The sequence below is a fragment of the Zonotrichia leucophrys genome, chromosome Z (assembly GCF_028769735.1).
Source record: "Zonotrichia leucophrys gambelii isolate GWCS_2022_RI chromosome Z, RI_Zleu_2.0, whole genome shotgun sequence".
Classification (NCBI taxonomy): domain Eukaryota; kingdom Metazoa; phylum Chordata; class Aves; order Passeriformes; family Passerellidae; genus Zonotrichia; species Zonotrichia leucophrys.
Genome location: NC_088200.1, coordinates 42455649 through 42479681, shown reverse-complemented (window position 1 = coordinate 42479681; position 24033 = coordinate 42455649). Strand labels below are relative to the sequence as shown.

Below are 24033 nucleotides of genomic sequence, written 5' to 3'. Positions count from 1 at the left end.
CTAAGGTGATAAAAAATGACACAGAAAAAATGAATAAAATTCAGTATTTATCCATACTTTTAATTTTTTTAAAAATTCTAATGCTTTTATCCATTTGAAACAGATATAGCTTTGTGCTTTCAGATACTTTTCCTTATTCTACTCAATCATTTAATGTTTTTAGTTCTGTAAATAGATCAAAAGTTAAAAGGAAGTCATACTGGAAGAGGGCATCCAGATTCCCAGATGCCACACAAGGACTTTGCAAGACCAAGGTCAGCCAAGTATAGAGGAAGCTGGAAAAAAAATCTAAACTGTTTAAAAACAAAGTTAACAAGCCAGTAGAAATAGTTGTTTAATGAACATTGGATTTTCCAATGTCTAAACAGTCAAGTTGCAGTTCACTTCAAAGTTATTTGATTAATTTTAGATGTTCAAATTTCATGGTCTCTCTTCACATGGCAAGCCCAGAGTATATCATTATCTTTTGATTATGAAACCCTGTTAATTCCCATTAAAAAATACAAGTCGCTCTACATCTTTGAAGCTTTTATGTTTCAAAAATCAAAACCAAGCTGTTCATGTTCTTGGATATCAGAAACACAATACCTTAAAACACTTGTTTCCTTCTAGCAGTCTTCTGACATCTTTGTTTTGGCACTTGTACTCTTTCCCCACTTCCAGTCAAGAGATACAGAGGAATAAAAGCTTCTAATCACATACAGCTCTTGCTTTACTGCTTCGACCTGTAGGGTTTTTGTTTCCCTATCTTGGATTCCTATTATATGAACTTTGAAATCACAATGTGATAAATCTATCACTGATTAAATTACTCTTTATCCAGTGTTACAGTTGGGAGTGAGTAGATGACACATACAGTCTGTATATTCCTTCAAATAATTTCAGCATAGTTTGATATTTGAGAAGCTATGTTAAGAATATTCTTTTTCTTCATAGTGAAAAAATTTTATGTACTTGTTGGCCTACTGCCCAAAATCTCAGTTGGAGAAGAAAAGACTGTATATTGCACATTCACATTTCATTCAGAGAGTGTACACTTCCTGATGTTCAACTTCCATGCCAAGCAAAAAAGGTAGAAAAACTTTCAAGAGAGTCAGTTTTATATCAGGGAGCTTTGTTTAGTTCTGTTCCCTAGATCAGAATAACTGAAAATAATACAATTTATTTTGAATTCCCAGTCAATATTCTACTTAACATCATCCTGGGAAGAACTTTTTGCCAAGTTCTTTATCATGATGACCAAAGCAAAGTATACATCTTGTTTTTTAATTCTGAGAGACACAGACATCTCCTGTACTGAGAAATGATGGAATTGGTCACAGAGCACAAATTACCACTATCAATTTCTTGATTTTTTTTACCTTTTCTTTACACTTGATGTTGCTCAAGACTGGACAAGATGGACCCCTGGAATCATGGCTTGGATGAACAGAACCTTACTGGACTACCTCAGAATTAACCAAATCCACATACATCAAAGGCTGCATGTACTTGTATTCCTTCAGAATCTACAATCATTTTTAAATGGGAGCCTGCCTTACACTTAGTAAACACAACTTTAGTGAGGGAATTGATGCCTTCACTGGCAATAGGAATACTGTCAAACTTGGTGAAACAGAACACTTTAAAATGATGTGTAAGTATCAATACCTCTTTTGCCGTTTCTTATGCTGGAAATATAAATTCATCATCTGTTAGAGTGTCTTGTTCAATTTTAGTTCTTTTACTCTAATTTTCTTCTTATCATAGAAGGATAAATTCTTGGGGGGATTTGTTATGATTCTGAAGCACTTAAAAGCAAAATCTACCTCCTAATCTTTACTGTTTTACTTCTGAGGTACTTCCAATACAACTGATTAACTGCAGCTCTCTACTGCACTAGTAGGCACAAAAAAGTTAAGGCAAACTCTTACTTGTAAAACAGGAAAGGAAAAGGCAGCAGAGTAACACTGCTGAATTAAAAAAAAAACAAAAAACAAACAATTAGACAAGAGACAAGAGAACATAGCAAAATGAAAGAAACCCCATACTGAAAAGTTTAGAATACTTTATATTTCAAAGGAAGACTTTACAGCTTATAAGAACCAGATTTCACTGCTTAGAAAAGGAAAACTATTTTGTAAGGTATTTTCAAGATTCAGATTTAAGGCTTAATAAAAACAGTGTCTTTGGAAAGACCAGACACGGTAGTCAAGAAACTTTATGACAACATATATTTTTCAGATGATGTTTTATTAACAACAAATACAAAATTGTTAATCATTGTTTACTCATTCTCTGATGTTTAATTTTAAACATAAAGCTTTTCCTTGATCAGTTTTACAGACTTGTAAATATAGCACTGTAAAAAATTAAAGCAAAAATAATTGTGACAATAAATTAAGAAAATGTGAGAAGGAGGAGGATGAGACAAACCCAACCCATCAAGGAAAAAATGCATTAGAAGCAATAGAAAAGTTAAGCAATAGAATTGAAGTATCATACTATATTCTCCTTCCAAGAGGACTTTGGGGCTTTTGCACATGAAATAAAATAGCAGCAAAGAAAAAGGGTAAGTACAAGTGCATTTGTGTCCCACTGGAACTTGTTCTTATTAACCAAAACAGTAGTACTCATCAGAATCAATTTTTGGATGCTTATGCAGAGACTGTGAGTCCTCCGTGACAGAAGAATCACTGAATTTGTCCAGATCTGAAGGGGTTTGGTGACCAGGAACATCATCTACTAAGGTGTCCAAGTAACTCCCCACTGATATTCCATCCAGTCCATCACTACAGTCCTGCAAGCTGCTACAGCTGCCATGGAGTGATGTCTCCTGACTTTCTAGCAAGCTGCATAGGCTTCCACTCAAACTGCTGCCTCTGCTGGCTATGGCTTTCTCTTCAATCATCCACTTGATTGATTCAATACTTTCATTGATGAGTAGGAGCTGGCGCATAAGCTTCACATCAGTGGCTCGGAGATTAACCTACAAGGCAAAAATAATTAAAAAAATTACTCTTTTCATAATCAAGCCAAGGAGCAGGCTTGAATGGGCTACAATAAAACACAAAAAAAAAAAAATCCAACTTTCCTATCTAGGACAAATATATTTCAGTAACTAGTAAAAAGCCTCACAAGCAAACAAACAAAAAGCCCCAAAAGTATACCTATACTAATACTGGTCAGCCTCCCTAAGCACTCCATTAACAGGACTGATAGTCAATGGCAAAACTTGTATGCACCCTGGTACAATGCTGTTTAGATGAGAAACACAGCTGCTATGACAACTCCTGGGGTTAGCCTTCCAATAATTAGAGAAGCAAGACACAAAGCCATTTCTATTTACCATTACTCTAAGCTACTTATGGCTACAGATGTCTAGGCATTCAGCCCTAGTTATCCTTACTATGGCTACCCAGGAAACCTAATATTTTCAGATGTGCATAATTTGGAAAAAAGCTTGTGGATATTCAACTTTTACTCACACTCTCATTAGTGGACACTAAAATCTGCTATATAAATGTCTGAGAGTTGAAATATTTAATTTATTGAAACTGTAGCTTTCAGTTATTTAAACCGATAATAGATGAAGGTGATGAAGTTCAGATTTAACTACGCATTGCAGGCATGGAGCAAGCATTTGCCATAGCTAACTAAATAAAAAGTGGACTTTAAGAACCAACTCCTACTTTCTCACTTAGTTGTAGTGGTTGATGCAAACACATAGAAGGGTTAATAGTAATGCACAGTGGAATATTACAGGGCTGCATTTCACAGATATATTTGAGTTAACCATCCTAATGTGTTCCTTAACAGGCAAACTGTATAAAACTATTTTTAAGTCACTTCAGCTGACAAATAAAGGTGAGACTTAAGCCTTATATTCATTGTTTCCTTCTCTTCATCTGAAATATCATAGGTACTGGAAAATAATAATAATCTGTGACCCTGCCATATTGAAAATTTGAAAGTCTTCACTCAACTGAAAAATAAAGTAAAAACAAGTAAGACCTATTACATCAGACAACAGATATTTTATACAATTCTTCAAGTCCACAATTGCACAGAAAAATAGTACCTGTATTGCTCATACACAATGGACTGGAACAGAATGAGTATTCTCAGGGAGCAAAGACTGTATCTTTTTGTGCCATGAGTATAATCTGAACATGATCCTTTCCATACTCAAATGCCATCTTCTCAGTACCCCAAATTTCCCCAACCTGATAGAGTTGTTTAAAAATTACTTTAATGTATTTTTATTCTCTTAGACACTGAAAGATTGTAGTGGATCCAGCTAGGACTCTTCCTAGCAGCTGTTATGGTTTTGCTCCCTGTATCTGTGACCAAAGCATGTCAGTAGCATTCCAGTGTTTCAGCTCTTGCTGAGCAGGGAGTGCAATCAAGGCCTTTTCTGTTTTTCACTCTGCACCCTCAGCAGTTAGGCTAGGGCTGAGAAAGATGCATGAAGTGGACAGAGATGGAACAGTTGACCAGAATTCATCAAATGATTATTTCTTGCCATAGAATGTTGTGCTCAGCAATAAAACCTGTGCATTTAATCCTTCCTTTACAGCTGCTGCATGGGGGCCGGCTCGGTCTACTGGCAGGAGATGGTGAGTCACTGACTTTGCATCACTTGTTAATTTAATTTATTTCCTTAATTTTTAAACTGTCTGTTACAGTCTAAGTTTTTCTCACTTTTGTTCTCCTAGTTCTCTCCCCTGATCCCACTCAAAGAAGAAAAGAGAGTGAGTGAGCAGCTAGGAGTGATCTGGTGCATGCTTAGTTACTGGCCAGGGACAACCCAATGCAAATACATTTCAAGCTTTGCCAGTAACAGACTGCCTGTATAACCATCATATGTACTCCCACTTCCTTCCCCAGTCCCCAGAATGACTTCTGAATTATTCTCAATCCAGTATCACAAGATTTAACAGAGCTAACCTGGTACTGTGCAAAATAGCTCCACCTACCATTCATAGTATTAACAATATTGCCCATCTATCATTGTTTGAGAAGTGAGGTTATGAAAACAGATTGACCATTTTGTAGTTCTCCAGCCCAAGCCAATTCCTCTGCTCTAACTAATAAATCACTATAAACCATTTGCTCGGCAACTAGGCTGTCATGAAAGCAGTAAATTACCCAACTTCCCAAATGCAACTACAGACTTCAGCAACTTGCTGAATATAAACATGCTCAAAGACAAGTTTCCCAAAAGGCTGATTAAGGAAATGTTTAACAGAACTAGCACCAACATGACTCAAATGAAACAGTCCCTTTTAGATAAAGAAGACATCTCATATATTTCAGATTCAGTTCACAGGAAATATTTTTTTTTTCTCTAAATACAGCAACAGCTTCAGCATTTTTGTGGAATAGCCTTACTGGAAACAATTCTTTGCATTTCTGGGTATGAGAATCCTCCTTCTCCTAGCTACCATGTCATTCCAAATCTCCCATATCAAGAGTGTGCTTTACCTAAAGCAAATACTAAAATGTAGTTTAACAAGTGTCATCTTTCTTTAATATGGTTTACTTCATAATCTGTTCAATAACACAAAAATGTCAAAATGACATTTTTTGCCCCTTATGTGCTCTAGCACAGAAATAACCACATGAGCTTTTACTCACTCATGTAGCTGCAACCCATTTACCTTGGAAGCTGTTGGAGTACCAAGTTGGAGTGTTCTTAGAGTAAACAAGTCAGTTCAAGACTGGTTCAGCTAACAGGACTAAACACAATAAAATCTCACCATTTGTTATGCACAGTAACAGGTGCATTTCAGGAACAATCTAAACAGCGTATCATAGCTAACACAGCCTTTTCAGAACAGTTTTTATAGCTGTCCCCTAAGTTAAAGCTAGAGCACACACAGGACCACTATAGGGAAGGTGCGTGTTATTATGGACCAATTCTCAGCAAAAACTTACAGTGTATAAAGAAAACTACAAAAGAGAGAAAACTAATTTCCTATTACAGGTTAACTTTTATATAGTTTTGCTTAGTCTTGCTCCTTGCATTTCCACAATAGTGCTGACCACAGGAAGGAATACTAAATGTTTGACATTAAGAGCTAGTCACAGCTAGAGAAAAGAATGAAATTAAAGTGACAGCACCTTTCAAGTAACACATTCTGGTAGTGTAAGTGCACAGATTAGCATTCAGAAAAAAACCATAACTTTAATCTGGAAGGAATAACTGGACTAAACACCTGTCTGTGCCTCCCTCTCATACCTGTTGTTCTAGCAAAATATTTCTTCCTTTCTTTTGGTCTTCTGTAATAATATGTACAACACTCTCATAATTTGTTCAAGAGAATTGATATACATATAAACATAAGGGCTTTTTTGTACATATATATGCAGAGAGACACGCAAATATCCATGCTATTTTTTAATATAATTCAGTGGTTTTGAGAAAGATTGACTAGGCTATTGCTTTTAGAATAAAACCCTGAATGACCACGACATCAATAACAAAGACAACTATTGCCTCCTGGCAGTCACCCAAAGTAGTGCATTGATCACTTGGCTTTTGGATCAAAGTCACATATGTAGTCACAATCTGGGCAAAACAGCCTTGCATTCTGCTGCTGCGTGTTCTGCAGACATAGATTCCAGTCAGTTCCAAACACAGTGGGTCACCTTCCCCTCCAGAAATGGCAAACATAGACTGGTAATATACCCTGCTAAGCTGTGAAAGCTGTTTGAAACATTAGATTCTTCCTGCAGATTGCTTTCTTTTAAATTGCTGGCTTCACATGCTGCTTCTTCTAATTACAGGAACTCAGCAAGGATATTAACGGCAACCATAAAATGTGGCTTCAGGAAAAGACATCCCTAAGTTTATTTTAATTATTTCAGTTTCATTTCTTCTCAACACTTTTATGCTCTGTGCTGTAAAGAGTCTACTAGTAAAAGAAAAAGAAGTGAGAGACCCTAAAGAAAGTATTTTTTTCAGGCTAAGTCTTTGAGCCAGAGCACAGTGAAGTAAGTCCTCACAACAGGATTCAGGGAACTATTTAAGTCACTCCGATCAGAAGCTCTGCTCTGCTCTGCATCTCAAAATGAATCTAGGGTTAGCTGCTCTGGAATCTGTGTTCTAAAACATCTTAAGTTTGGACACAAATTCCATGATAAGCAGAAATGGATGGAAACAGTAGCAAAGTACAGTACTCCTGGGGAAGTCTCTCAGACCTTCCCAGGCCTGGGAAGTCCTGCAAAAGTAACAAACATGGGGAGGGTTAGATGAAACTACCTGCATCCAATTCCGCCTGTTGCTAAACACTACCACACTCATCTCTATCACAATTTTATAAACAGAATTTCAAACCTGTAGAACTTTTCCATACTAAATAGGTGTGCATAACCACTATGGTTAGGAGTATTAATGCTACTATTGTTTCCATTTCCTAAGATGTGTCAAAGATAGCTTTCTGCTTTCCTGTTCAATTTCTTCTATTTCCCTTATTCAGGATGAAGAGCTTGCCAGTTATGCCTACCTCCCCTTTAAGTTTTAAAAGGGAGGTTACCTCAGCTTCTCATAAAATAGCAAATTCCATCAATTAATTCCACATGCAATTAAAAAAAGCAAACAATCAATGTCCAAATAATAATTTGTTTTGCAGTCTGAGATGTCTCTTCTGAAAAAAAGCTAACCTTACCCCATTTTCTCCTGGTGTTACTTTTACTATTACAAACACTGAATAACAAGTTTTAAAGTAACTAAGGAAATTAATTTAAGAGGCAAAAGATGAGGAAAATAAAACAGTGGCTGGCAATTACTCAAGTCTTATCAAGATACAAATATGGTAAGAAGATATATAAGGATTAAAAAAATGGTCAATAAAACCTCATAGACTAATTCTGTGAGACTATAATAAGCTAAAATACCATAAGCAACTTATTCAAAATACGTGAATTCAAGTTTTATTTAACTGCAGTCACCAAGTTAGCAACTTTACAACAGGGATAAGTCTGGAGACACACACACAGAGGAATTCTTTATAAGACACCATCTCAAAGCATGAAGCATGCCATTTGAGGGTAAGCAAGCTGAAAGTGATACTACAACAGCTTCTCAACACCAGTGAGTAAAAGAGATGCTCTTTTTTTTCCATGTAACATGTCTAAATAAAATAAAATCACAAATAACAAATCATGTCTGCTCCTTTAACAAACAGGATGATTAACAGGCTGTGCAGGAGCTACATCCTACTTAAATTAAAACAAATGCATGTGCATGTCTCTAAACTTCTTGCCTGCTTCTAAATTGTCCCACTGATTCAAGGTTTTTGCACTGATTTCTTCATATAATTATGCTGCTTTAGGCAATGGTATTTCAGGATCAAGATAAAAAAAAATCAGAATACCTAGACTGAATTTGAACTTCTCCTGAATTTGAATCTTCAGCATCTCCTGTTAAAAATGAAGGGAGTTTTACATGACAGAGGGTAAGAAGACAAGTTTACTGTCATTAAGTGGAAGGCATCTTCTTTGGAGGAACAGTAACTGATTGTGGGAATGTGTAACATGCACTCCACAGCAAAGCCAGCTAACTGTAGTAAATTCAGACACCACAAAAATTCAAGCTAACAGAACCAACCTGACTGAAACTCTGTATAAGTTCTCTCAAAACAATGGAGATGTGGAGCAAAGCCTGGAAGAGAATGAGACTGCTGGAGTCAAGGGGGGTGCTGCAATGTTCATCATTATGCCTTCTGTCTCTGACTGTGATTTACCTCACACTGAGCTAGCTAAATTAAATTTCAGTCAACAGCAAGAATTATAGATCAACAACTTTTTCTGCATCTTGCTTCTTTTAGCATGGACTTGTGCTATAATATATTGCTGTATCATTTTCCTGTTTATTTTCTTTTGATTTTTAGGCTTGTGGTAAACTTCAGACAATGAGGGAGCACATAAAAAAGCTACATATAGATACCAAAGCTAAATTTTTGTGATCCATTGTTGATTTGCAGTTATGGTTCATTGATCTGCCTTTTTTCTGCAAAGTAAGTAAGTTACACTGACCTTTCTCAGCTGTACTTCCACAAATGAGTCACAATAAAAACATTGTGGCAGACCACAGAAGTTTTGATCACTTAATTTTTGACTTCTTTTGCAAGAGATTGTTTATAATCTTGTATCTCTTGAAGATTCCAAATTTGTTAAAACCCTCATATCAGATTTTTTAGGTAGCGTTCATTACAATGGTTGAACTCCCAGCTGCTCATAAAGTGAGTAGTCATTGAATTCTCAGTTTCTGTCTGCACCCTTAGCTACTTTAAACAGAGGCTCTAGCCCAGCCATTGTCCTGCTTTAAGTTCCTGCATTTCCACTGCAATCCTTCACCAAGTGCTCGCAATAAGTATTTCCACAGGTCTGTCTGTAAAATTTGGCAGCCACAAAACAAAGCTCTGAGCACAGTGACTTTTAATTAGGAAGGAGAAAGACCACGTGATTCCACATCAGCCACAAAAGGATTTTACTGCAAGGAGAGGCTACCAATCCATTAGCTAAAGCAAGGAAGCAGGCAGGTCAGGTCTGAGCCACCACCGGAATAATGTAGGAAAATAGACCAGAATAATTAGGAAGCAGAGCAACTTCATGAGAAGCAAGTTAGTTCAGTAGGCAATGAGCATAAATAACTCAATGAGCAGGTTCCAAGGACGTATCTTGCAAATATATGAAAAAAATGTTATGCTAATATGCTCATCATCTGATATAGGAAATTTCAGTACTGGCGATTTACATTTCTCTATTTTAATATTTTAATTTTATGCATACTAATTGTTTCCCTTATACTTAACAGGAAAATACATACCACCAAGCTGTGCAATTGTTTAGTCATATTACCTCTGAAAAAATAGAAAAAGTGAATCTCAAGGCCTTTTTTCACTGCCTTGAAATATGCATGGTCCTTGTCTGGGGAGTATGTGTGGGCAGCCTGCCAAGTGCATTAATACCTTTGATAATAACATACCAATGATTAGGATGAATCATTTGATCAGTAGGATATACTTTTTCTCCTAACATTATAGTGTTTGAGGTATCTTCTATGCTTAAGTGTAATAAAAAAACATTCCCAGGGGGAAAGTATATTTTTATTTTTTTCTTTCATTTTTTGCCATCTCTCAATTTTGCTGTGAAAAAGATGAAGCTATTTAAGTGTCTCATAAGTAGATATGAAAGCAACTGTCAAAAGGAAACATGACATAAAACTGAGAACAAGTAGAAGGAAAAAAAAGTTAATTAGTTAGGTTCTTATTTCCTCACCTCCTGTCCAAATAAAACAAATGTTAAATAAGCATTTTAAATACATGGAATTAACACAAAATTCAAAGAAAGAAACATCCCATCACAGAAGGATAAAAATATAAAAGGAAAATCCCAGCTCTTTTAAAGTTTAGTTGAACTAACATGAAAGAAAGCAGTGAGAAAATGTAGGGATTTGTGAAGAGGAAAAACTTCTAAAGCTGCTGGAAGGTTTTACTGAATGTTTCCAAATATCTCAAACTTCTGTCAAAAAAGCTTCATCTGACCTTAGAAATGTATCTACTGTGGCAAAGGTGAACATGTCCAGAACAATCCATAATATGGACCCACATTTGTTGACAGACAAGATAACTCCATTGCAAACATTCAGGTCAATATGAAGCTGTAGCATTTGGCTGCGGGTGTCAGAAAGTGTTACAGCAGATGGACAATCACAGCATCATTATGAAGTGTTCTGGACACCAGCCACAATGCAGGACTGTATGCATCTTCTGACCAACATGAGACAGCACTGGGGCTCAAGAACATATGTAATTTCTTTTTTTGTTCATTGGATTTCACTCTCTGCCTTATATATGTCTGTCCTGACCAAAACATACTCTTAGAAACACTATGCAAAAAAATGAAAAATTATAATAACCACTCCATACCTGTTTATCCCTTCAAAATTAATTACTTTTAATACTGGCACCGTGGAAATTACTCAAAAGCATACAACTAAAATAAATGAAGATAATAGGGTTTGCTTACAGGTATACACAAAGTTTGAAAATACTGCCTCTATAGAGATAACAGCAAAGTTTGAAAGCATTTTAAAACCTAAAAAATCCCCAAAAACCAAACCTATAAAAAAAGACATTAAAACACACAACATTTCATTGAATTGCAACTGAGACACAACAATAGAAATACTGGACAGAAATCTGAAATCTCTTGAAATTCAAGTCTGCTTTCACAATACCACTGGACACATACAATTTAAAAAAAAAAGTCATTGCCTGAATCTCCCCAGAATTCAAAATGGAATTCTGTTTGAAACAATTTTGTGTTCTGGAGACGGGGTATATCCTATTGAAAGCATATTTTTAATCTAACAACAAAATCTCTAGTAAAGACAACCTGCAGTCCTATTTACTGAAGGTTTATCTGAATTAGAATCAAAAAGAACTTCAAGACAGCCTTGGTATTAAAAATTATAAAATGAGCTCCTAAAAAAACCTTAGTAGTCCTAGAAACTGATTTGCTAGTAAGTGGGATTTTTTCCCTATTAAAACATTATGAGCGATAAGTTCCCATGATAAATTTTTGTATATAAATGAGTCAGTATCTTAAAAATAAGGGGTTTTGTTTCATTTTATGTTCACTTTGTGACCTGTTTGAAATTCCATGTCTTTCAGCTTACTTTTTCCTCATCCAAATCTCAGTGCTGTATTCTCCTAAAATATGGTCCCTACACAGTCTTTACATCTCTCTGAAAGTACTAGCAAGTTTGAGGTTTTAGACATCATCAAATGGCCTATTTTGAGTCTTTCAAACAAAACCATCTTTTTAAACCTCCAGGTATCTACAAAAAAATTAAGTAATTTAGTTTTTTCTCATCTACTAAGAAGGTACTGAATAGCTAGAAGCTAACCTGTATCTGGGATCAAAGGAATAAAAATCAAGGAGCAAACAGGCTACAACCATTTCTAGCAAGCTAAAATACTGAAATTGGCCAGCACAACAAGACGAGCAGGCTGTTAAGAACTACACCAGCTGCAACTTTTGAGCCCTTTTGGCTCAAAAACCCACAGACCCCTTTTTTTTTCCCACAGAACACACCACAGCAATTCTTTCTTTCCAGAGGTCACAAGGTGTGATTATCAATGAATGCTAACAATTAAAAAAACACACATCTTATGCTTCCAGGCAAGGATGTCAGAAGGTAGGTAAGAGTAACTAGTCATAAACTATTAACTACAAGGCAAGACCAGGCACTGTAGGTAACATTTTCTTTCCACATTATTTGATCAATTCTCTGAACAATAACTTATATCCACACCACATAGTGCAGTCCTCAGCTTCTCCAAAACAACTCTAGCTCATGCCATATACTTTTATACACTCTTTTACACTTTGCACTTAAACCTGTTCTTAGCAAAGATTTCTACATAGAAGAGCACTGGGGCATTATGATGTGATTCTAGTTCAGCAAAGAATATTAATCATAGCTGTCAATGCAATTATCAGATGTATGAGTAGCTTTAGAAGGATTCAAGGTGATTGCTTTCATTTCTCATTTCTTCTTCTATAAGGAAGTACTAGCTACTAAGGTAGTTGGGGAGGAAAAATAAGGCGCAAGACTTGCAAAACATGGCTAGGGAAAGACATATATAGCCTTTCTGAATAACCAAAGGTAACCTGGGAAAAGAGAGAACTACTCAAGGAAAACACAGCATAATTTGGGCTAGACAAGTTTGGTTGTATTTGAAAAGAGCTGGTAACAGCTCTTCTGAAGTAATTTTGTTATTAAACTTCACAGAGTACAATCTAATAACAATGAAGGAAAGAAATTACAAAATATTAAAGATCATAGTGTTTTTTGGATGCATTTTCTTTCTTGTCTGAAATGGGTGGACTGATGCTCTGCACTGGTGAATGCCTAAGCAGCTTTATGAAGTTATCATCACAGATGGCTACCTCATCTGGCTATGGGGAAAACAGCAACACGCCTTCATTTCCCTGCCTCAGTCACAGCAACTGGTAGCAAAGGAGGTAACAAAGGAGGATGTAAATTCCACAGGCCTTTGAAGAACATCACTATTAGTTTGGTTTGCTAGTAGTGGCACTCTTCTCTTGCAGAGAGGCTTTCTCCTCTCTCTGCTGCAGCAGGATTTACAGTTTTCTCCTACAAACCCTGTAACACTAGAACCCTGCCACATAACACCACTTGAAAAAATATTTCAGTGCACTGTACAATTCTGCCAAGACATGTGGACAAGTCATTAACAGTCACTGTGGTTAAAATAGCCCTGTGAAAGCAAAATGTAGTTGAAGTCACAAAACAGGAAAAGTCCTGTAAAAATTATTCTGCCTTCATATCCATCCCCCTCATAGCTGTATAGTTTCAAGAAGACTAGAAAAATAGCCTGAAGTTGACAATGACTCCTTGAATGACTTCTCCAAGTTGTTGTGTTTCTGTTCGGGCCCATCTAAATCTCATTAGTCAGAAAACGTTCCTACCCACGGAAAGGGTTCTTCAACACCAAAATCCAACCTAAACCCCTACATTGTCACTTCCATTATTTAGCCTTTGTCTAACAAAGGAAATGGTCTGTATTAGCTGCCAAACTCCAAAGGCTGTGCCAGCCTTTCAATGTGGCTGGAACAGGTCTTCTCCAGACACACTTAAAAAGGTGTACATATTGATCTCACTCCAGGAAGAACACTAGATATTCAGAATCAGAGAATCATGAGAGAGATGCAGTTGGAAAGAACCTCTGATCTAATGCCACATCACTGCTAAGTTCAACAGGATTCAGTCCAGGCAGGTTTTAAAAATTTCAAGAGAGGTAGACTCTACAACCTCTCTGGACAGCCTGTTCCAATGCACAGTCATCCTCAAAGTAAAAAAGCTTTTCCTTATATTTGGATGGAACCTTTTGTATTTCAGTTTGCACTCATTGTCTCTTGTCCTGTCACTGGGCACCACTGAATAGAGTCTGGTCCCATCTTATTGACAGCGACTCTTAAGGGTCTGACATTGGTAAGATCCCTGTTCAGCTATCTCTTCTCCAAGGTAAACTGGCCCAGTTTCTTCAGGCTTTCCTCATAAGAGAGATGATGCTCCAAACCCCTACAAATCTTTATAGCCCTCTGCTGGACCAGCTCTCCAGTAGTTCCTTCTCTTAAACTGCTAAGCCCAAAATGGATCCCCACACAGCACACCAGATATGGCCTTACCAGGGCTGAATGGAGGCCTGTCGACATGATTTTCACTAGTTTTCTAAAGAGGTGGCAAGACAACACAGATCCTATTCTTCCTTCCACAGAAATGCTTCATAGTTTCCTCCTTGGTGTCAGGACTGTTTTTTCCTAGTAATTCATAATTATTCGAAGGACCAAGCTCTGATCCCTCTGAAGTTTTTAAATTAAAAAGTTTTTTAAACTGAATGTTACAAAAGTAATGTCCAAGGTTTGCTGTAGGTCAAAAGCAAGTGTGAGCTAACAAGAGCAGTGCAACTACCTCAAATACAACACTTCCTTAAACCAATGGAAATTCTGTAGGAAGAAAAGAAAGAAAAAGAAAAATTCAAAGCAACTAAGCTGTTCTATTTTTTTCTACCTTGGGGTAAAAATGTGTGAGCTTGAAAACACTAGTTGCATTATTGTTCTTAGCTGTGTTTCGTTTTGTACCTATAAAGAGACCAGGTTCACAGCTAAACCAGAATGCAGCAAAATGGCTCTTCTTCTGGAAGCATTTGAGTCATGAATGCAGCTGATATCTAACAGCAAACAAAATCACAAATTATGCCAGTGAAGTGTTTATAGAACCTGAAACCCCCAGAAATTGAATAGCAATTTACCATTCTTTAAAGTCACTAAATGCTTTCACTTCATCTGGCACTGCACCCACCAGGGCCACATAGCATTGAGAGGAGTTCATTGCACAGCATGGCAAATAAAACATTCAGATAACTTCTCTGACAGCTTAGCTAGTTTGTGTTTACAGTTAATTAAGAAATGTGCCATACCATTCTCCTGACAAATTGTAAGTGTTAAGAATGGCTAGGTTGATGGGGATAGGCAAGGATTGGATTGCTGAGGCCAGAGTTGCATTGGTGTGCCATTATGCTCTTTCCCATGTTTATGGAAGCTGTAGGTGAGTTTCCATATCCTGACAAAATAGAGTAGCTGACTTTATATACTTATATTCCTGACATACATATACTCTCCAATGTCCTTCCCTATCTTCTTCTATGGAAGAAGAGAAACCTGCTTGAGAGCTACCTCAAAAGAGGGGGATTCTCAGACACATTTTACCTTCAGGCAGGCACCAGAGGGACTCTGAAACACGTAACAAGTGACCAGTGAAATAAATGACCATCCCAATATCCTTGTAGACTTGAAAAAGCTTGAAAGGTTGAACTATGTTGTTTATATCTTTCAAAGATTTAATACACGATGGTTTATGAACCCTCTGGACATGTTTTGGTCACTCATTTTGGTCACCCTCCAAATTAGAGCTGCTTCCAGTTACTTACCACGAGCACTTCCACCATGGGAAAAAGTTTCCACATTTAGGGGAGTAAGGCTGGATAGTACAGGCTATGAGCCTGCCTTCACAACAAAGAAGTTTCTCTTTTATTATGAGACTGTCTTGTAGTTTTATGATCAGAGCTCTTCATTCTTACAAACAGTAAACAGAGAACCATCTTTCGGAACTGCTTATGTATAGTAAGCATAACTTCCATGTTTGTAAATGCATTCACCGTCATTTGCTTCAGATCCCAGTAACCAGCCTCCCTTCCAGGACATGGACAGAAATGAGACACATGGAAAATAAACATATCCACTGAGGAAAGTTTACTAGGTTTTGGATTTGAGGGTAGAGAACAGACAAATAATTTAGTAACCTTTAAAACATGAATTGAAAATCCATTATTTTTCTTTTACTATTTACTGTTAGGAAAAAGGAAGTATTGAAGAGTAGAAATGCACTTGTTGGCGGTCACCTCTGCTTAATATACATATTTGGTATTGTGCATTTCAAGTTTTTCCTGCTCATATACAAAAGATAATTTTAATTTGTTGTTGCCATAAGTAACCACATAAAAGAAAGCATCCACACAAAATTACAATGATCAAAGGGCTGGAAAATCTGCCATAGGAGGAAAGACTTAAGGAGGTAGGTCTTTTCTCCCTAGAGGAGTCCTGGGGATAGGAGTATCTCCTCACAGCATTCCAGTAATTTGGACTGATACAAAGAGGACCAGGAGAAGTTTCATCTTAACATGAGCTCAACTTTTTTCAGTGAAGGCAATCTATCACGAGAATGATTGAAGGCAATCAACCTCCCCAGTTACACAGCTGAGGTTTTCACAACGGGCTGAATGATTGACAATGTCACCCAGACTCCCTTCCCTTCTAAAGGTGAAACCGGATGGTATTCTGAAGTAGCCCTTCCACCCCAGGCTATTCTATGAAAGCCATACTGTTGTGATGATTTAATCTGAAAGATTATAATCCATTTGCTAAAAGTTATCATAAACTGTACAACTCTGTGCAGAAGTGGTTTAGTATTCACATCATTTCGTTACAAATTGTCAGGAATCAGACTTCCAAAACCAACTTCAGTGGTTCTTCTACTCTTGAAAAAGTAATCAGGAAGGAATAATGAAATTATAATACGTTTTCTGAAAAAAAAGCTGGCAAAAGTCTCACAGTTCACGGGCAGTCTAACTGGAAGTCTTGACCTTAGTATCCCTGATGCTGCTGTGATGATTCACATCACACAGATGCATGCATACTGATGGTCCTCACACTGATGCTGCTCTCTAAGGTACCAGCAAGGTTTCATGCACTCTTGGCGATGCAGCAGCAAAAGCTGAGTAAGAACAGACACAAACTCTGAGTACAACACTGAGATGTTCTACAATTCAAATCCTTCTTTCTGCCAGGCACTGAGTGAGGTTTGCCAGTCAAAACATATGTTTAAATATGCATTAATTTAAATAACCTTGGACAACTCATCCTACAAGAGATGATCTGAAAAAAGAGAAAACTTGGCAAAGTACTGGCACTATAATTAAGTTGCATTTTTTCCTTATTAGAGTTGATTATTTTCCCCAAGGATTAATTGACAAGACCATTTTAACGAGTCACGGTCATAATCACTGTCCAATCTGTGTTATATGCAAAAATGGCAAACTCCTCTACTACATCATGCAAACTGGAGTAGCATGGAGAGAACTTGCTAGCAAGACAGAGGATTAAACCCTCTTTCAGTGAACTTAAGGAGGACCTGGGGAAACAAGTTTATTTCTATTTCTGTATGCCTTCTTTTTGTCTAAGAGTCTCACTTCAGGGATTCACTGAATAACAGCTCATTAAGAAACAAAGGTTAATCAAACTCACCTGCACAGTAATTTTATTTTTAAGATTTTATCTTCAGTCAAGTTTTTAAGCAAAAATTACAATTAATCTAATTGAAAACCAGCATGTGATATACAGCTTTGCATTGCTGATGGGACACACTGAAGCCAGACCTTGGCTTCAGTTAAGACAACTGATGTTATCATACAAAATAGTGAATGTGGCATCCTGCACCTACAGCATGTGTTAAAGAGATATTTCAAGTCACAGTTGTAGATTTTTTAAAATCAGTCCTTCAAAGAAACTAATAAATGCAGATCCTCCAAAACTGTGGATCTAATAAATCTGAGAAAATATCAAGTTTGTCAGACTCCTTAGGGATGATAGAATAGGGTTACAGCAGCCCTGTCTTTCAACCTGAACCTTCATTAATGTGCTAGGGATAGTTAAAAAACAAACCAACCCAAAACCATTAAAAAAGTAAAAAGAAACCAAACTATTGAAAACCAAGAAGGATTGCCATTGTAATTATCCCATTTGCTTTAATTCCAGTTTCATTTTGTTAGGGATCAATGTTAATTGCCTTTAAAAATAGTTATACTAAAATTGAACTAGGAGAACAAAGACGAAGAAAACTCAAGTAATGACTTAGCATGAAGAATATTCCTCCATCTTAAAAGGCTTTAGCATGCTCAGCTCCTTGAAAATAGGATTATTTATCCTTCAGTCTAAAAACTGCTGCACTCAGTATACCCACCTGGATGATTAGACTCACTAACACAATTTGATTCTTAACAGTATTCACTGGAAGGAATCTCATTAAAAACCCCAGCATTGCCATCCACCCCTCACTTCCAAGACATATATTATCTTTTCTGCCTGAAATATTTTCATGTAAGACATTTTTTTAAATTTTTGTATGTAATGCAGGCTATACTGTGTTTATATTTCTAGCTTGTAAACAGGCATTAAAGAGCTGAGTTCAGAAACTTTTGAATTTAAAGGGAAAAATCCACCCTATATCTTTCTTTCAGTGTTAAAGAAAATCTCCCTTTGAGTTACCCCAGAACTTGTGAAGGAGAAATGAGGTTTTACAAGCAGTATCAGTTCAGGCTGCAGAATGAGACTCACAGATTATTTACTGCAGTGAAGGTGCATGTGTTGAAAGGTGCCCTCAGAGCATGGTACACTAGAAAAAAGGCTGCAGCTATAAAAGGTTTATGTTCAGTTCCCCAACAGAACATTCCACCTGTAAGACCATAAGAAGAAAGATTTTAACAGTGACAAATTTCACACTGAATCAAGGGTCAGATAGGGGGAGGTGTTCATTCCACCCAAGTTTGACCAGAGCACAGTGTTTTGACACACGCTGGCAATTACATCTTGCTTGTTCTCTAATTTATGCCCTTATAACTCAAAGGTTTTCAGGATCCAATGTAGTCTTCATCATGGCCTTCATGGGAAAATGGAGGATAAGAAAAGCTAAGTAAACCTGGCCCAGCAGATTGGTATTTCAAGAACAATACGCTGTGTGCTTTGTGTGTGATTTCAGTGGCCATTAGCAAAATCAGGCGTGAGGTAAAAAGAACCATCTTGAACTGCAAAAGAATCTGAAGGAGCAAGGGAAAGCCTCAAGTCCTTCACCCAGACAGCTGCCACATACACCCCATCTATTTGTCAGGTACTGCAGCTTACAGTCAAACCCAGCATTTCCAAGTCAAACACTGTCTTTTTTTATACACCACTAGAAAAGAAGGACCTGAATAACCTTAGGTTTTATACGTTTACAGAAAGTTCTTTTCAAGTCTGGAATCAGCAAGTAACAAAAGCAGAGGTAGGTCTATCCAAAATTCAGTGAGTAAGCTATAGAAGCTGCCATCATTGTACAACTAGCAAAAAGCGAACACATGACATTTGATTTTCTAGTTGTTTCCATTTTTTGCATGGTAACTACTGCAGCAGCTATAGACTACTTTTCTACATATCCAAGACTGTTGTCTTACACAAGACCTCCTATGCCTTGCAGCAAAGCCAAAGAATAATGCACTAGAAAGAGGCGTGAAATAAGAAAACAGATGTTTTATCTCCATTTTAGAAATGATATGCAGTAAAAATGATGGAAGAAATATAGAATGGAACCACAATTTTTACCTGATATTGTTCTTAAATGTATAAAATGTGTCCACTAAGAAAACTACAGTGGGGAAAGGGACAGATTAAGAAGCTGAAGAAACCCTTAGGGTTGAGGAAAATCCTGAAGATGCCAGAGACTAGAGCAAAAAAACCCAGGAACGTAGTTCACTTTCACACTCTGGATTACAGAAGATAGCTGAGAGCATGGGAAAGGTATAGACAGGGTACCAATACTTCACAGTTAGTCATTGTACTGGTGGTTTAATGGGCACATACAGACCAGAAGCGCTAAGAGCATTGTAACGTATCTCCCCTTACTCAGCATGAGAAATTAGCTCAGATAAGAAAAGTTAGTCAGTCACTGACGTGACAAAAAACAGGAGAGGGACTAAAACATGCTCCTGCTTACTACAGGGAGAGAAAACAGAGAAACTGGGCGCAGATAGTCAGAAGAGGCAAAAGAAGAGCGTGACATGAAATCTGCAAGTGCAAAATAAGTGAAGAGACCAGCTTGAAAGGAAAAGGTGATAGGGGCAATTCACTCAGGTCCCCCTTCCTTAACAGGCCTAGTTTTCTTGACATGAACAGTCATGTTCTGTCAAAAACTCTTGGCTACCTTATTTGCTGCCTTTGCAGTCTGACATCCCATACATGATAAGCTACCTACAGGTCACTGTGAAACCATCATGCAAGCTTAAAACCAAAATATAAGCATGAGATACGCAGACAATGTTTTACTCCATATTAAAACTGAAATTCCCAGTGATCATTACCTAAAATCACAGAATAGCTATGGTTGGAAGTGACTTTAAAGATCATCTAGTTCCAGCCTCCCTGCCATGGGCAGGGACACCTTTCAAATGACAAGCAGAAAGGGATCCACAATGTCTCTGGGGCAGTGCCCCTGTCCCAGTGCCCCACTACCCTCTGAGTAAACAACTCCTTCCCAATATCTCTGCATCTAACCTCTTCCAGTTCAAAGCTGTTCCCCCTCATCCTGTCACTCCATGCTTTTGCCAAAAGTCCCTCTCCCCAGCTTTCTCGTTTGGCCCGGTCTAGGTAGTGAAAGGTGGTTAAAAGATCTCCACAGAACATGCTGATAGTTTGATTTGTGGAGATGTCTTAAATAATATGAAGCCATACAACAGCAGGTGTAATTTCTAAGTTACACCTCAAGATTAACATTACCATCTTGGCTATTAACTCTCAGAATATCCATTCTCTTCCCCTTTTTGCCCAGCACACTTATTTTTAAAAAACTCTTACAAACCTACACAATTATGTACCTATATGTAGCACCTCGAGGGACTTGTGGTGTGGCACTGAACTTGTTTACACAGAATAATATTGATTTATTGGCTGTAAATGGCTGAGTTCCAAGATTGTTGCATAAAGTTATCTCAACATGTTGCCAGAAAATCCCCATCCCAACCTGATCAAAATTCATCCCATGTTCAAATAGGCGTAATGACAGGAGCTACAGAAAGAACTGCTACTAAAAAGTGTCTTTTGAGACTTTACATAGCAGTCACTAACAAAAATGGAAGCTATCTGTGCTCACATATCTGAGGTGACCTGCATTGCCAAGATCGTATCTGCTGAGTGTTCACTAATCACTTCGTCACTCGCTTGCAAAGAGTTTTCTTTTGGTTTATCTTCGAAAAAAATAAGCCAGTTTTATGGCAACATTTTTATGGCAAAACAAACTCACTGAGATGGGAACATAAAGTAGGACAAGCACCTGCACTAAGTAAACAAGTTAGAGGATAGTCCTATCACAGATCACTGGCAGAAGAAAGTATACCATTCAACCAAAGTAGAAATAATTGTTTTTTCAAGAATGACTCTTCATCAGCCTGTTTGGAACTAATTAAGTCTGTGAAGTCCAACAATCAGGTCCCCGAATTCCAGGCCAAATTTCCAGCCTGAAAATATCCTGTGTGTCTTTAGGTGCTGGCCATGAGCAGGAAACAGGTGCAATGCAGAAAATGCAGATACAACAAAGGGGTAGTGCTTAATTTCTTTCATTGGTACTCCAGCTTTAAGTACTTCGAACGAGCTGACATGAACAGAAGCCAATTACGAGTCCCTGACGAACTGCCCCGCTGCAAGGGAAAGAGCCGACAAGTGCCTCGCTCTACGCCGCACCGACGAGCGGCCCCTTGCTCTCCCAGCCGGCAGCAGAGCCCTCGCTGCCGCCCGGCCGCAGGGGGATGGATGAGCGGCTGCTGCTGCGGGGACAGGCAGCACCTCCTTCCCGCGGGGGCCCGGCCGGCAGGGCGCAGGCAGCGCGGTCCCCGGCCCGGGCCGCCGCCGGTGCTGCCGAGCGGTGCGGAAGGGCTGCGGCCGGCGCCCGGCTACTCACCATCTCCTGCCTCAGGAGCTGAAGTTTCGTCTCCAGACGGGCCAGGGCGGCAGCGCGGCGGCGGCGGGGCCCGGGGGCCGCGGCGGCGGGGCGGGCCGGGAGCTCCTCCCCGCGCAGAGGCCGCGCCAGGCTCTCGGGCACTTTGCGCCCCAGCTTCTGCTCGACGTCGCGGAGGTCAGGCGGGGCGCCGGTTTCCATGGCTCGCCCTGCAGGGGCCCGAGGCGGCAGCGGCGGAACTACCCGCGCCCGCCCGGCCGCTGACGGGACGCGGAGGCGCGGAGAACCGCGGCAGCGCCGGGGACGGCAGATGTGCCGCGCGGGGGACCCGCGGCGGGCATGGGCATCTCCCGGGCGCACCGGCCCTTCCCGCCCGCTCCCCGGCCGCCGGGGAAAGGCAACAGCGGCCGGGCGCGCGCGATGGAGAAAAACGGCCCCGCTTCGTGTACGAGACCGCGACGCGCCCCAGTAGCTGCGGCCGGCACAGCGCGACCCGAGTCATCCCGCGTCCCGCCCGGCTGCAACTTTAAAGCCGCGGGCAGGTGGAAGAGGCGCGGCGCGGCCCTCCCACCGCGGTGCCCTTGCGCTGAGGCCCGGCACGCCCGCGGCCCCGGGGCGCCCCCGCACGGCGGGGACCGCCCGGCCCGGCCCGGCCCGCCAGGGCCGCGGGAACACCGCGTCCCTCGGGACAGCCCGGGCACGGAGAGGGGGACGGACAGGAGAGGCAGAAGGAAAGGGAACAAGGGAAAAAATAAGAAAGAGAAGAAAACAACAAAAAAAAGTGAGAAAACTAGAAGGAAAGGGAGAGAGGGAGGGAGGGAGGGAGGGAGGGAGGGAGGGAGGAAGGAAGGAAGGAAGGAAGGAAGGAAGGAAGGAAGGAAGGAAGGAAGGAAGGAAGGAAGGAAGGAAGGAAGGAAGGAAGGAAGGAAGGAAGGAAGGAAGGAAGGAAGGAAGGAAGGAAGGAAGGAAGGAAGGAAGGAAGGGGAAGGGAGGGAAAATGAATAGGAAAAAGGGAAAGAAAGTAAAAAAAGAAAGGAAAATGAGAGTCACCCCTTCTCACAAGGGACAGGAGCATAAGTGCAGTGTGAATGGTATTCCCACTTGTCAAACAGATTTTATTGCAGGCAAGTGCATTCTTCTTAATACTCCTATTATTTTTTGTCCCCCTCCTCTTTAAGAAGCAAAGCAAAGCTGAATCAGTTGCTCTAACTGATAGCAAGGCACATGTTGGCTGTGCAGATAGCAGTGCTAGATGTGTCCTGTTGCTCCTTGTCCCAGGATGCTCCTTGTCCCATGGCACTGAAAAAAAATTTAGGCACTAAAGTATGATAGGCACACCTGTGGAGCTACCACTGACACATGTCAAGGGGGTTGAGAAAGAGAGGCCAGCCACTCTAGGTGTCAGGTCCTCCATAGCAACTAGAATCACAAAGTGGGCTGTGCTGAACTTGAGGAAAAAAATGTTTTTACAGCAAACTGGATGCTTTTGGTGAAATAATTTAATCTATACTTTAAAATATAAGATTTATTATCAGGGACATTTGCAAGGATTTAGTTCAGTCAAGTAAAAAATCTGCAGATGTATCTGACATCTTAAAAGTACATTGATTTTAGACCAGGACCCTTATTTTATCACTATAACCATCTGGAAATACTGTGTGAGACACATATGAAAAGACATTTATTGCTCTCATGTTTGTCACATATGTTTAGTTCATATGACAAAACACCATTAATACTCTTCTCAGGAAAGAAAGCCAAAACCAGCTGCTTACAAATAACAATTTTCCTTCCTACTGCCTCCACCCCCAAATATTTCCTGAATTTCTATTTTCATATAGTGATATTTCCAGACTAACTTCTGTATAGTCTCATGTTAATATTGATTTATGCCATTATGTAAGTTAGTAGGGATCACACTGAAATTCTTTCTCCCTGAGCTACGAACACCTTGTTAAGTAAAATTTTAAGTTTTCATGACTGTTGTTACAACATTGAGCTGTAGAACTCCTTTGTTCTACAAGCAGTATCCTATAAAAAAAGGTCATGATTCAACTGTATTCAGACTTTCTGTTTGAAGTAACCTAAGAAAAATTCTGAAGTATTAATTTTTCTTTAAATACTTTGCATAACCTGAATTATCAAGATTTTAAAAATAAAAATGGAAGAGAAAAATTACAAAGAATTTATGCTAGTTT

General features: G+C 39.1%; 1 protein-coding gene across 1 annotated transcript; it reads right to left on the bottom strand.

Annotated features, from left to right (window-relative positions):
- Positions 1-2194: 2194 nt before the first annotated feature.
- Positions 2195-22470, bottom strand: LURAP1L (leucine rich adaptor protein 1 like). The gene is made up of 2 exons (XM_064736026.1): positions 21839-22470; positions 2195-2968 (listed from the first exon to the last, which is right to left on the bottom strand). Exons 1-2 carry the CDS (start codon positions 22034-22036, stop codon positions 2594-2596), a joined length of 573 nt encoding a protein of 190 aa, XP_064592096.1. The 5' UTR covers positions 22037-22470; the 3' UTR covers positions 2195-2593.
- Between the last annotated feature and the right edge of the window lie 1563 nt (positions 22471-24033).